Source organism: Mesocricetus auratus, unplaced genomic scaffold, assembly GCF_017639785.1.
Source record: "Mesocricetus auratus isolate SY011 unplaced genomic scaffold, BCM_Maur_2.0 Super-Scaffold_100676, whole genome shotgun sequence".
Taxonomy (NCBI): Eukaryota; Metazoa; Chordata; class Mammalia; order Rodentia; family Cricetidae; genus Mesocricetus; species Mesocricetus auratus.
Window position 1 is genome coordinate 168,771,164 of NW_024429266.1, and position 14,009 is coordinate 168,785,172.

General features: G+C 42.5%; 1 protein-coding gene across 9 annotated transcripts in view; it reads left to right on the forward strand.

Annotated features, from left to right (window-relative positions):
• The window catches only part of Itpr1 (inositol 1,4,5-trisphosphate receptor type 1), a 343,520-nt gene that overhangs the window by 20,603 nt on the left and 308,908 nt on the right, over positions 1 to 14,009 (forward strand). For 8 of the 9 annotated variants that reach the window (XM_013110375.3, XM_005066174.4, XM_021224854.2 and 5 more), the window contains exons 3-4: positions 2,132 to 2,239; positions 6,418 to 6,488. In XM_013110375.3, the coding sequence (XP_012965829.1) occupies positions 2,148 to 2,239; positions 6,418 to 6,488 (163 nt within the window). In that variant the 5' untranslated portion in view covers positions 2,132 to 2,147. Of the gene's footprint in view, positions 1 to 2,131; positions 2,240 to 3,437; positions 3,465 to 6,417; positions 6,489 to 14,009 lie in introns of all 9 variants that reach the window. The other variant, XM_021224857.2, reaches the window with a different exon arrangement.

A 14,009-nucleotide genomic window follows, 5' to 3' on the forward strand; every position in this document is an offset into this window, starting at 1 on the left:
GCGTTAGTCACCCTGGATAAATAAGGCCCTGGTTGTCTTGCCTAAGCACATTCCTGCCCTCCTGCATCCAGCAACTCCCCATTGGTCCTCTGGGAGGCCAGTATGTGCAGACACAAATTTGGTCTGACTCAGAAGTCAAACAGAAATTGTTTTCTGATAATCAGTCCTACAACTGGGATGTAGCTACACAGAAGAGCACTTGCCTAGCATATCAAAACCCTGGATCCAATCCCTTAGTCCAAGGAAGCAAAGCAATCGTCTGGTGCTTTTATTATCATGGTCCCCAGTTTTTTCACTTAAAATTGATCCCAGTTGTGGGTGGAGGGTTGGGCTCAGAGGCAGAGCACTTGCCCAGCATACATAAAGCTTGGGGTTTGACCCTGCCATGAGCCAGGTATGGTGTGCATGCTTTAATTCCAGCACCCGAGAGTCTGAGGCAAGGCCAGCCTGGGGTACATCATATGATCTGCTATCTCAAAACTCTCTCTCTCTCTCTTTCTCTCTCTCTCTCTCTCTCTCTCTCTCTCTCTAAAGAAAGGAAATATTGGTCCCAGAAGTATACTAATTTTCTGGTTCTGTATGACAAAACTTTTAAATAGAAGGTCATAAAGGCAGTAGTGATTTTTTTTTTCCAGGGGGGTGGTTTCCATTGGTGTCTCCTTTGTGCTAGTTGTGCAAAACATTGCTTTGGCTCTGGCTATAACATCCTCAGGAAGAAATAGCAACGTGATTGACACGATTCTGGAGAGCAGTATGTGGTGTATTGTCCCTCTGCATGCTCTTTGGGTGTCCTTCCTCCAGCTCTAGAGATGAGCGCTGTTTTGTCTGAGAGCTGATTATGTTCTTGGTTGCTTACTCTTCTATAAATAAGTCTGTGTCTGTCTCTCCTGAAGTGTCTGGGTTGTTGGAGCGGTGGGCAGCTTTCTCTGCAGCTTCTCAAAGGCCAGGGGAGGTGGCTTTTCTCAACGGTTTGCTTGCCGCATCTGGCATTCCTGCTGAGGGAGGAGAAAGCTTCCAGAAGTTTGCAGAGGAAAACTTGGCACCCAGAGAAGAGTTGGAAGGAAGAGAGGGCTTTTTACCCCTCTACATCATTACAGCTCTCGTGGCCCCATGGAGCAAATGATTTATTTGAGTCAGGACAGGGGGGAAAGGTGTTCAGAGGAGTCTTGGCTTGGAGGAAAACCCAGACACTTCAGGCATCTACACACCAGGTGCTGAGGAAACATTGGGAAACTCTGCGGTCCCTACCAGCACCACTGCTTCCCACATGGCTCAGTTTGTTTGCCGAATGTCAGTTTAACGTCTTGCAGTTGGCTCCTGTTCCTCAATGTTCATGGCCCTGGTGAAAGCTGTTGTTAGGAATCACTTCACTTTGTGTGTGTGTGTGTGTGTGTGTGTGTGTGTGCGCGCGCGCGCGCGCGTGCGCACGCTTAATAATTTCTGGCCTTTGTAGAGATTTCTTGAATTACTTCTAACTAGCCCCGTAACCTACCCAGGAACTCTTACTAAACTAGGGTTTAGGCCTAGGTCTGAGCATGGGCAAGGGCCTTGGTACATCCAGGAGTATTTCCTGATAAAGAAGGAAAAACATGTAGCAGCATTTGTGTGAGGCTGTACTGTTGTTGGCCTGTACAGCATTGTGATACTTGTTCCCAGGTTTCCTCTGATTAATGTCATTTTGTTACTTTAAGTCCTTAACCCAGGCCCCACAGCTTTGCCAGTTCTAAGTTTTGTACCAGGTGTTTCCTTGTGACTTCATGCTCCCTGAGGCACACTGGATATGCTAATGTGTCCTATGTCAGACTTTCCAGATCCTTAGTCTCTGGAGTTCTTGGCTGGGTTCCCTGCTGTCTGGGCAGGCAGCATTGCTGAGGGGTCCTCCAGCTGAGCCTGACTTGGATGTGGCTTTGTTAGAATCAAATGATATCCAGAGTTTAATACACGGAACAGAATGTAGTTGCATATGTCCTCGTTTGGCTTATGGAATCGCCTGCTTGTCAAAGGCCTATTTAAATTTGAATTTTAAGTAATGCACTCGGGAAATTGAGCTAAGCCAAATCTTTGTGACATTTTCCCCCCTCCCTCATCATTTCTCTTCTGCTAACAATGTTGCATGTTTTACTTTGTCTAGGATTTTCAACAAAGACATGTCTGACAAAATGTCTAGTTTCCTACATATTGGAGACATTTGTTCTCTGTATGCGGAGGGATCTACGAATGGATTTATCAGCACCTTGGGGTAAGAGTGTGAAAATCCTTAAGGGGGGGTGGGAGGATGGATGGGGGTGGGGGAGCAGTGTTGTTTAATATCTGCTTAAAACTGATTTTTTAAAAGATAAGAATGTCATCAGGTTACTCATCTTTCCCAATGGCTGCTTGAAATTAGCAAATCCCATGTTAGTCACTTCACCTTTTACTTAGTTAAGGCTCTATTAATTTCAAATTTGTTATAGTCTACTCTTCGTTTATATAAGAGGGAGAGGGTTTAAGAATAGGGAACACAATTTAAAGATTAATATATACAGATCCAAAAAAAGTGCCTTTTTGGCTTTGTGGAAAAGCTTTTTGACTTGTCTTTTCACATAGTGGCTCGTGTGTGTAATTCGAGCAAAGACCATTATTACTTGCATGATTATCTCTCTTCTTGGACACATAACCTTTCCTACTTTAAATAACAAATGCATTTGAAAGTTTCAAATGCACTGGGCTCTGCCAATCACTTTTGTTCATTTGTGCTTCCTTCAATCAGTCTTCACTCAACTTTGAAGGATTCAAATTTATTCCATCGTGTGCCTCTGGTTATTTCTCCCTTTCCCCTCCTGTTCCTGTTGTCTGAGGGAGGAAGTGTAACGCGTAGTGATAGCCCCTACAGGTAGGCAGAGGTAGAATGGAGAACCAAGATGGCTTAGTCCAGAATAGTCAGGGATGGTCTGTCATCTTTGTGTAGGAAGGAGTAGCTAGGCCTGGGTGACGTTGTTGATTCTGGTAACACCTAGTCTCAAATAAATGGGGGCAGAAGGCAGGCCAACAGATTTTCTAAAAGTCTCATTCTTATAGAAGCCAGAATGTCCATTATAATTATAGCTATTACTGGAAGTTTGTTTATTTTCTGGTAATTGTGCAGAGTGAATATTGTTAAGTGCTCATTCAGGTTACTCTGCCCCTCCCCCCATGAGGAAATTATTTCAGATAACAGTTATACCTCAGTTAGACCTATGTTCTCATTCTATAGAGAGTTTCTTTTCAGAACTCACCCATGACTTCTTCCTATGCTTGGTCTCTCTGCATAGTAGGCCTACCCTCAATAGTTTATCTTCTGTGGCTTTGGGCAAACAGGCTTCCTGCTACTCAGGCCTCTCTGATGACCACCATCTTGGCTCTCTCCTTCCTCTCTTTATCCCCTGTGGTTAAATTTTCGCCCTCTTCTTATTTTTCAGCATTGACTACAATACTATACAGCAGTGGTAAGCACTCCCTGAGGCTGGTGGGTGTTCACTGTGTGCCAGGTGCTGTTCCCAGCCCCATGTCTCCATTATCCCCTTAGCTCCCAAGCACCCTGGTCATGGTGAGCACTGCCATCTCACTGTGTATGGAAAGGGCACTTGTGTGCTTGAGGCAGGGCCGGACACTTGCCCAAGTTTCAGAGCTCAGAAGACTGGGTCTCCGAGGCCAGGGGTCCGAACACATAACTTTTGTAGGGCAGCTTCTTCTGGCTTCCCTGTCTTCTCACTGCCTGTCTGGGTATCTGTCAGACCTTAGCCACATCATACACCCATGTTTCTGCTGTGGCCTCTGACTTATAGATCTGCCTCCTTTTATTTCTTCCCTTTCAGGAGACATCCACTATTTTATTATTATTATTGTTATTGTTATTATTATTGGTTTTTGAGGAAGAGTTTCTCTGTGTAGCTCTGGCTGTCCTAAAACTAACTCTGTAGACCAGGCTGGCCTCAAACTCACAGAGATCTGCCTGCTTCTACCTACAGAGTGCTGGGATTAAAGGTGTGCACCACCACTGCCTGGCTTTATATTATTATTTTGAGCCTAGTCTGACCTTGGAGTCCTCCTGCCTGGGATTTCTAAGTGTACACCATTCTTAAAATTCATAGGGCTGCACATTTTTTACTTTAATTTTTCCAAGTATTCTGTGTTGAGCCCCTCATAAATTTAGGATGTATGTTTTTTAAACTTTGGGTACTAATTCTTCCTTCCAATGAGTAGTATTCACCATCTCACTCACACATATTTGAGAATAACTTGCATAAACATTAAATTGAAAGTTAAATTTGACCTATTCTCTGCTTCTTGGAATGGACTTAATATTTACAGAGTGCCAGTCCTAGACACAATGAGTGATTGCCAGTCTTCATGGAACTTGGTGTCTGGTGGTTACCTCTCAGTGGCTTTATGAGTCCTAGAGAGCTTTAAAATTCCAGCAGGACCTTGGAAAGCCTGTGTGTGTGTGTGTGTGTGTGTGTGTGTGTGTGTGTGTGTGTGTGTGTGTGTATGTATGTATGTATCTACACTAATGGATGGTGTGCTGTTAAATCACCTTTGGAGCTTGTTAAGAACAAAGGCTCTTAGATCTCTTCCAGGAACAGAGTTTCAGTGTGCCAGGGTAGGAAGGATGGGATTGTGACAGGACTCTGGAATTGATACATTTAGAACAGAATGTATCTAAACATCCCCTGAATGTTGGACACAATTCTTTGGTTTTACAGAATAAGTACTGAGACAAGGGGTGAGTGAAATGACATAATGCCATGCCCTTAGCTGGTACCTTAGTGTTATCTACAATCTATATTTAATGAGACCCTTCCTCCTATCACTTCCTGTTACTGCAACTTGGTCATTAGTACAGTTCTGCATTGTGTATGTTCTGCTAGGGACCAAATCCAGTGTCTTATACATAATTACTCTCACACTGAACTATGTCACAAGCCCTTGCATTGGATTCTGAGCCCACCCTTTTAAGTATCGGTTTAGCTTTGGTGGCCTCCCCAAACTTGTTTTGTTCATTCAAGGGCTCAGGGTAGAGATTTTATGTGTTCATTATATTCTTGATTTTTGTAGAAAACCCTCAGGACACTGATCACATTGAACACCGTGACTCTTCTAGAGGCCTAGTGTGGTCTTGTGTTCTGAGGGCAATGTGGGATTCTCTTCACTCTTTCATATACTTCACTTGACAGATACTGAGCTTCAGCTCTGGGCATCTTATGAGTCACAAAGCAGGGAGCCTGTTGCATTGCTTCCATAGAGCTTGGTTGGGAGAGTGGAGGAGTTGGAGGTTCTAGGCCAGAAAGACTTCTTTGGGGTATATAGTTTAGGAAATGATACCCAAAATCAGTTCCTTCAAAACAGGGAAGACTTCAGCAGGTGAAGATCAGTATTGGAGGAAAGAGCAAGAAAGGTCAAAGTTGAGTATTTAATGGCCTCTTGCAATTAAAATAACAGGCAGCATAGGCTAATGGGAAAGGTTCCAAAAATCTTAGCATGGTACCTATGACCAAGTTCCATGGTCATGTGGGAAATGAGCTGGTTCTCCTAGTTTTAAAGGACCTTGGATAACCCATGTAACCTCATGGTATTTCAGTGTCTCAGAAGTTCAAAAATAGGTTTATGTTTAGTGAATTTTTTTTCCTAAAAAGAATTATGCAAGTTAAATTAAGTTTTAATAAAGTCAGAACTTGTGTTATCAGTCTTTGTGTAATCTGGGACTATTACTGCTTTGTAACTTCATTGTGCTTTTGAAACTCCAAACTTCCCATTTCTGTGTACTTGCACTGGCTTTCCACCACCTGAACCTGTTCCACCCCTCATGTTCCAGCCTCTGTCAGCTCTTCCAACAATTCTGAAATGTCTTCCTCTGTCCAAAGCTTCAGAAGGCCTCTGGCACAGATGGGCCCTGACGGTTCTCTTTTCCTCCTTCTTAGGTTATACCTTACTTATTAGTTTGTTTTTATGGCTTCTGTACCGAGCTCATTCAGGGCTGGGCTTGGCCCACGTTAGTCCTCACATCCTAGGACTTAGGGCAATTCCTGGTACAGGGTTGGCTCCTCACCTACCATTCGTTGAATGCACTGATCTTTGGTGTGTCTTCCAGACTTCAGCAATATTGCATGTTGTGTACAAATCTGTCACCGATGTGGCCCCGGGAAAAGGAACTGCACAAAACAGTAACTCGACATGTCTGTCACAGAAGCAGATTGCTGGGCCTTGGGATTAGGTTTATTTCACTCCTTGCATAGAATAGTTCACTCTTTGGTCAACAGTTCCCTGGCAGAGGAACATGGCATTCTAAGTGTTACATAGGAAAAACCCTGGGTTGCTCCCATTTTTGCAATATTGTTCATTGAGGATTTTACTTCCCTAGGCTTGGTGTGATACAGTATTTATTTGTTTTTCTTTTTGCAGCCTGGTTGATGATCGTTGTGTTGTGCAGCCAGAAGCCGGGGACCTTAACAATCCACCCAAGAAATTCAGAGGTAAGGTTGTAGCTTTGATGGGGTGGTCATCTGGACTTCGTTGATAATTTATGAAGAGTGTTCCCGTGACTGAGAGGGCAACTGGCCCTCCCTCCCTCCTTTCCTTCCTGCTTCCAGTCCTTTCTTCCTTCCTGTAGCAACCTTAGATTTATTTACTTAAGTATATTTTTCAAAATCAGACTCAAGTCCTGGCATTAAAACTTCTTGAAAAAAAAGTGTAAATAAATTCTTAGTCAGATTGGCATGGCTTTTATTAGGGTCTAAGTTTGTCTACAGAAGATGTGTTGCCAAGTGCTAATTCATCTGAAAGTTTTTCGTTAGCATAGTTATTTCTCCAAACAAGTGGGATTTAAGATCCAGTCACAGGGAGCGTGGACTATTTTAGCAGATCTCATGATCCCTCTTAGGGCCTTGATAATTCTTAGCTGCCTTACCTGGAGTGAGATATTCTTGATTATTGAACTTGTACTTGAGCTAAAAGGTACATCAGGGCAACTTTCCTATTAATGTCACCTTCTGTAGCCTTATGTTTTAAATTTTTCTCAGAATGTAGCTCAGTTTATGCAGATAGTGTTTGAACTGTAATTGGAGTCTTAGACATAGGGACAGTGGTAGGTAAGTGGCTCTCAGTTTGAGCCCCATCTTAGAATTACCTAGACAAACTTTTCAATTCCATAGATGCTCTGGACCAATTAAGTTAACCCTAGAGGGTGTGCACTGTTTTTTGTTGGTTGGTTGTTGTTGTGTTTTTGAAACAGAATCTCACTATGTAGTTCTGGTGGTCCTGGAACTTACTATGTAGACCAGTCTGGACTTGAGTTTACAAAGATCCACCTCTTTCCATCTCCAGTGCTGGGATTAAAGGTGTGTGCCACTACACACAGCTCCGCACTAGCCTTTTTTAAGGCTTCCAAGGTGGTTGAAAAGTTGCATTTATTATTTATTTGTTTATTAATTTTGCGTGTGTACATGTGTATGCCAACTTTGGAAGAGGTCAGAGGATACCTTGCTAGAGTTGGTTTTCTCCTTTCAGCTTGTGAGTTTGAGGGATTGAGCTCAAATGATGGTCAGGGAGACCCATAAGGCATTTTTCCCTTACAACAAGGGAAGAGCATCTTTAATGAACCCCTACTGAGAGTGTGGCTCAGACCGCTGCAGACTTGTGTCTGTTGGCTCTTGACCACTTGAGCTGTCCTGGTGACACAAGTGATTCTTCTATGTAGTGGGGTTGGGAACCCACTGACTTGGGTATTTGACTCATGGCCTCGGTCACAGAGGGTTCAACACGTTCTGGTTGCAGATTCTATCATCTGCTTTCTGAATTCTTTGTGTTGAGTGATTTAGGAACTGTTTGACTCCTTTGGATGAAAGCTAAAGAAGTTAGGATGAAATAGAAGGCAGTTGTTCAGATGGAAAGGGGCCATTTGGATGCAGCATGGTGTTGAGCTGGATCCAGTTGGCACTGCACTATCAGGAGAATGTTTTCACCTGAGGATGAGGGAAAACTATTTTTTAAAAAAATGAGGACAGAAACTTGAAGCAGCTCTTGCTTCTGCTGAGTTTTTTCTTTACAACCCCTCCCCCATGCCTTGTTCTAAAGCAAAATCTCGAGTGAAGCAGAAATGAAATATTTTATCTAATGATCACAATGTCACTTAGAGAATTAATTCCCAGCCCAACATTGACGGTGTTGCTCACTGTGCTGAGAGAGGATGCTATCTGTGTTAGCTCAGTGGGAGGGTCGTATCTCCTCTATACTGGGAAGGGATTGATTAGACCCAGACCTGAGTGTCTCACCTGTGGTCACATAACTTCAGGCAGATGGGAGTAGGAGTTTGGATCTCAAGTTTGACGGCACAAGCAAATCACCTGGAGAGCTATGAAACATACTAATAACTGCTCCCACCTGCCATGTTCCTGATTTAATTGGGCATTGGGGTTTTCTACAGCTCCCCGGGTAATTCTCTTGTGTAGCCACAGTTAAGAATCATTGCTAATAACTACCAGCTACCAATTTCCTTGCTGAGGGAAGGGCTAATCTAGGCTTGACTTTTGCAGTTGGGACCCAGAAAAGGGATGCTTGTCAGGAGCAGATAGATGCTGGGTCCTGGGTCAAGACAAAGCTGGAAGAGAATTTAGTGCAATGAATAACACTAACCAATGGCTGTTCATTAGTTTTAAAAATATTGTCAAATATTACTTTCCATTTTTAAGCTAACAAAATTGTACATATGTATGATTTGAAATTGGCAGACATTGTGGAATGCCTAAATTGGGCTAATTAACATGGATTTCTTCATGTTGCTTCTGTGATGTGAGTTTCCCAAATTTACTCTGAGATTTTTCAAGTGTTTACTATGTTGTTGCCACTATGTTATATAATAAATATTTTGAACCTGCTTCTCCCACCTAAGTGAGATCTTATAGCTTTTGACTCTATTCAACCTCCCATCTTAACACCAGTACCCAGTAACCTCTATTCTACTGTCTGCCTCTCTGAGTTTAAGTTTTTAGGATTTCACAAATAAAAGTGATTATACAGTATTTATTTGCTTTATGTGCTTGCCTAATTTCATTTAACATTATGTCTCCCAGATTTTTTTAAAATCTCAAATGATCAAGTGACAGGGTTAGGACATTAAAGTAAATAGGATCAGTGCGGAGGAAGTCAGCAGCCATGGATATTTCCCTGACAGTAGGGTCAGAGTGGCTCTTTCTTGGATATGGTGTCTCTGGTGACTGATTTGAAGAGTGTTTTGATTTCAAAACCACAGTCTGGTAGAGGCCATTTGGAAATAGCCAATCTCCTTTTATGCCCTGACTTAGTTCTACAGGTAGGAACGAGACTGTGACTTAGTTTATTGATTTTTCTAGATAGTTTTTGTTGTTGTGAACTGATTTGTGCTAGTGGGGAAATCTTGCTCAAAATAAATTGCGCTGCAGGTTTTGTAAATATAGGCCCAAACCTCCTAACCTCTGTGTGCTGAGTTTGAGCTCCCCGCATCCAAGTAAGTAGCCCAGCCAATTGCCTGTGCAGGCCGCTGCAAAGCTGGAGAGATCTTCACCTTGGGACTTGGTGAGGAAATACTTGAAATTTTTTGAAGGCATCTCTTCATTTGTGGTGCCATCTCCTTCAAGAAGTTAACCCCCAGACGTGAGGATAAAGATCTCGTTTTTGGAAGCCTGTCCAACTATAAGTGCATTTTGAAGTTGAAGGTCATTTAGGTGGTTTAGAAATTGTGCATAGGGAAGATGGGCAGTTTGCAGGAATTCCTGGTCCATTCTTCATGGATCCTTTGTGCCCTGTAGTTGACAAACACATATGGAAAAAGAGAGACGCTGGCAAGCAGCCCAATGGAATGATGGGGCCTTTATCCGAACAATCAGCAGAGCTTCGTTGAGTCACTTGGATTTGCTTTAGTTTCCATTGTTGGCTTGCCAACTGCTTTTCCGTATTGGGAACCATTATAAAGTGTTCTTTAGTAGATGGAAATGGGAGGGAGCCTCTTTATGTTCTGCTCCCATGACTTTTGACTTTGGGGTTCTAGTTTTGGGAATTCCTTCTGAGATTTGTAACTCTGCTGTTTAAGAATATATATATGAACCTTAGACCAGCGGACTTTTCTGGGTTCAAATTGAAGGTCCACCTGTGTGACACTGGCGAAACTATTTAACCTCTGTGATCCTGGCTGTCTCAGCCTTAAGAAGAGATAAATGTGTGTGAATAATTTAGTATTTGATGAATTCTGTGGGTTATAATAAGGTAGGTAAACTGGAAGACATCATGGCCATGAAGCAAGACAGGGACAGATGGGAAAAGACTATGTTTTCACTCATGGGGAATCCTAAAATATTATCTCAAAAAGTTGAGAATAAAGCAGTGGTTACTAGAAGTCACAGAGAAGATCAGGAGTGAAGATGAGAAGGCCTGGTCTACAGATATAATGTTACAAGAAATAGAAACTGCTGTATTCTAGTGCAGAATAGGGTAGCTATGGCTAATAATCAAGTGCTTTAAAATACCCAGAAGGGATGATTTTTGCGTATTAGTACCATGAAGAAGTTATAAGGGGTAGGATGTGGCCCCATGGTACAAATCTTGCCTCACATGTGTTTCCTTCTTCTTCCAAAGAAAGAATAAGAAAAGAAAAGAAAACAGAATGAAGGTGGTGACTATTTAAAGTGACAAATAAACTAAGGACACGAATTAGTTTATAAGGTAATAAATATAAGTTGAAACATCATGCTGTACCCCTGTTGTGTATCATGAATAAAAACAAAACAGAAACACTAACTTGAACAAGAGTAGTTTAGTGCTTAGTAAGCCTTCATTATGCTTACCTTTTCAGTTCTCACTCTTAGAACCCAGTCTTCATAAAGAAGACAGGGAACTCTATGGGAATCCTATTGTCTACCATTACTCTCTTATCTTGTAGTGTTGTGAATATAAGGGACTACCCATGCTTAGATTCGAGGCCCATTGCTGTCCTGTATAAGTTGAGTGTTCTTGAGAGATTATGTAATTTTCTGATCTTGCCCACCATTAGAATGGGGGATTTCCTTCCTTGCAGAGGTAATAGAATTGAAGACAAATGTGGAGAAACAGAGTGATTAGGAGTGGCTGCTCCTTAGTAACATTTTTCTTTTGTACAGTGAATACAGAAGGGTTAAGTATTGAGTGCCCTTGATTTTCTCTGATGCTTGCAAATGTATTTCCAAAATGAATTTCTCTTTTCATGCATGTCATTTCCTTGATCATATCCCCTGTCCCAAACTTTGTAGGAAAAAAAAAACCCCAAACTTTTACATCTGAATGAATTTGAACTGTGCCGTTTCCCTCTGTGTAATGCCAAGAAGTAGCTGAAATCCAGAGTCGTTTAGGTATCTTGGTTCTCTTGTCAATATGATACCATTTGGATGTGTTAGAGTCTGTGCATGGTGGGGCAGAATCACTGTTGTCTCGGATGGGTATTAGCGTTGCCTGCAATATTGAAAGAATAAGGAAACAAGCATCAGATTGAAACCAGGAATAGAAACTTTGTGGTTATTGAATTCCTTTCTCTGTATTATCTTTTGCTCTTCCCATCTCTCCACATCCCTCCCCTTTCAAGATACTAGATATAAAAAGCACTTTCTATAAAGGAAAGATGGAAACTGACAGCCAGCCCCCATTTTCGTCTTGGGCCTCTGCTCCCTTCACTTTAACAACCTCCAGGGTTGTTGGAGTAGAAAGAAGGGAGTCCAGGCTTTGAGAGAACCAAACAGGTTTTGAAGTTGGTTACACTATGTATTGTGTAATCTCTTTCCCACACTGGGGCAATGGTCAAATTTTTGTCCTTGAAACTTTCACTGTAAGATAACAACCTTGGCCTCAAATTCTTGACCTTGGACCAGTGTTACCCTATCAGTGTTACTAAATTGCAGCAATTAAATTTGTAGAAACTGTCGGGCTTCTGAAAAAGTCCTTTAGAAGAGAAGTTTCCATATAAGGTGGGAAAGTGAGTCATGGTGGTGCATACCTATAATCCCAGCACCTAGACTGAGGGAGGACAGTTGTGAGTTGAGTCCTGCTGGGACTGCAGAGGGACGAGACTGACTCAGAAGGAGAGAATGGGGAGGAATGGGGAAGACAGGGTAAGGTAAGAGAAAGAGAAACTGGGCAGGGAAGAACCGAAGTGAGAAGAAATGAGATCTCATCAGTTAAGTAGGTACGTGAATTGGGGAGGGGCCTGCATCAGGCTGCCATGTCCAAGCATATTCTGGGTGTCTTCCCTGCACTCAGGTTCCTTTTCGCTTCCCACAGTGTGATGGATTTCAAACACTGTTATCCCACCGAAGCTGGTGTATGACTGAGATAACATTGTGTATCAACTGCAGCCACTGCTGATGGGGGCAGGTGGGGTGATGGACATTGAGTTTGACATAGTTTCCTGTGCTTTTATGAATCTTAGGATTTTCTGGAGAGACAGACCCGTGTTGTATTTAATGGTCGGTCACATTGATAGACCATCTATCTTATGCAAAGCATTGTCCTGATGAATGACTTCTTTGAATTTGTGTGTGTGACATCCTCTTCCTTGGGGGTAGATACTGATGTTTCCATTATGCAGTGAGGAAATGGAGGCTCCAAGAAGTTGAGTAACTTGCCCATAGACAGATGCCCCTTCCTAGGCTGGTTATCATTCATTCAACAAACATCTATTGGTTCCCTTCCATATGTCAGCCGTTTTATACTCCAGGGAGAAAAGTTACCAGCATTATCTGGAAAGACATCTGTTTCCACACCACAGCAGTTGATATGCAATCAGAAGGGTAGTGGGCAAAGCACTTTCCCGTGTCCTCCTGGGAAGAGTAGATAGGTAGTGCCACTCTTCATATGTGCTTCTCTTTGGCTCTGCAGCACCTCCCCAGAGCAGGGCACGTCTGTTTTATACCTACTACTGTTTAGGCTAGCAGATGTTAGGAGCTGGACCAGTGTCATGACAAGTCTGAATGTGAGAGTCCTGAGGGCTAGACTCTGTGCTTTTCCTCTCTTCCACCTGTATATTGTTTTCAACCTCTGGCACATGGGTTCTTTAAGGACATGACCCTTGTCACTGGCATAGTTTCCAGTTGATAACAGACAAGAGGTTACTTTTCTATTCTTATGGTTTTCCTAGATTTTATTTAATATTATTTCAATGAGAAGGAATGTTAAGAAGGAAGGAAGACCTGGGTCCTTTGGCATAATGACTCTTTAACTGTTCCCAATGCAAGTTCAGGAATATGTATAATATCCATGTGATTTGGGGCCTATTTGTAGTGCCATTAAGGATCCACTAGGGCAGTGTAGCCTAGTGTGTAAGCATTTCATCTTGAGTGTTGCTGAAAGTGTCTGGTCACTTAGCCTGGGCCTTACATGAGACAATGACACCCTAGCAGTCTAGCTCTTGGGATGATCCTGAAGAAGAGTATGTTGCTTTCCAGGGTGAGTCCCTCTGAGGCCCAGTACATAACTGTGGATCTCAGGTGCAGGCTTGTGGTGTTTTTACTTGTGCCAGACATCCTTGTTCTCCATTTCTAGAGTCCTTACAGGATGTCAGTTTTCTTTGCAAGGGCTCTTGGACATTTAATAGGCTGGTTCAATGGGGAAAGAAGGAATGAAGTGTTTCAAATCTGGTCCATGCACTTTGTAGTTGGCCTTGAAACTACCTGGCCACTTTGGTAGCTGTCTCCGTCAAGAGCAGCATATTTCAAGGTCAGTGCTACAAATTGTCAAAACCTGTAGTTAAGGAAGGACACAGAGGAAAGGGTACCATCTGAGCCAAAGCTAGACAAAGCTGCTCCATTATCTTGAGGAATCATTCTCTCTTTATGTATCAGTTTCCCCATTTGTTAAGTGCAGTTTAAATGAAATATCTCCTCAAATCCCTTCTGACTCCAAACTTTGCAGCCAGGCCTGCAAACGGGCAGGTTCATATTTCACAAGAAAGCATTGGTATTCAGGAGCCTTGCGCTAGTTAGAAGTAGATCCCAATTTCC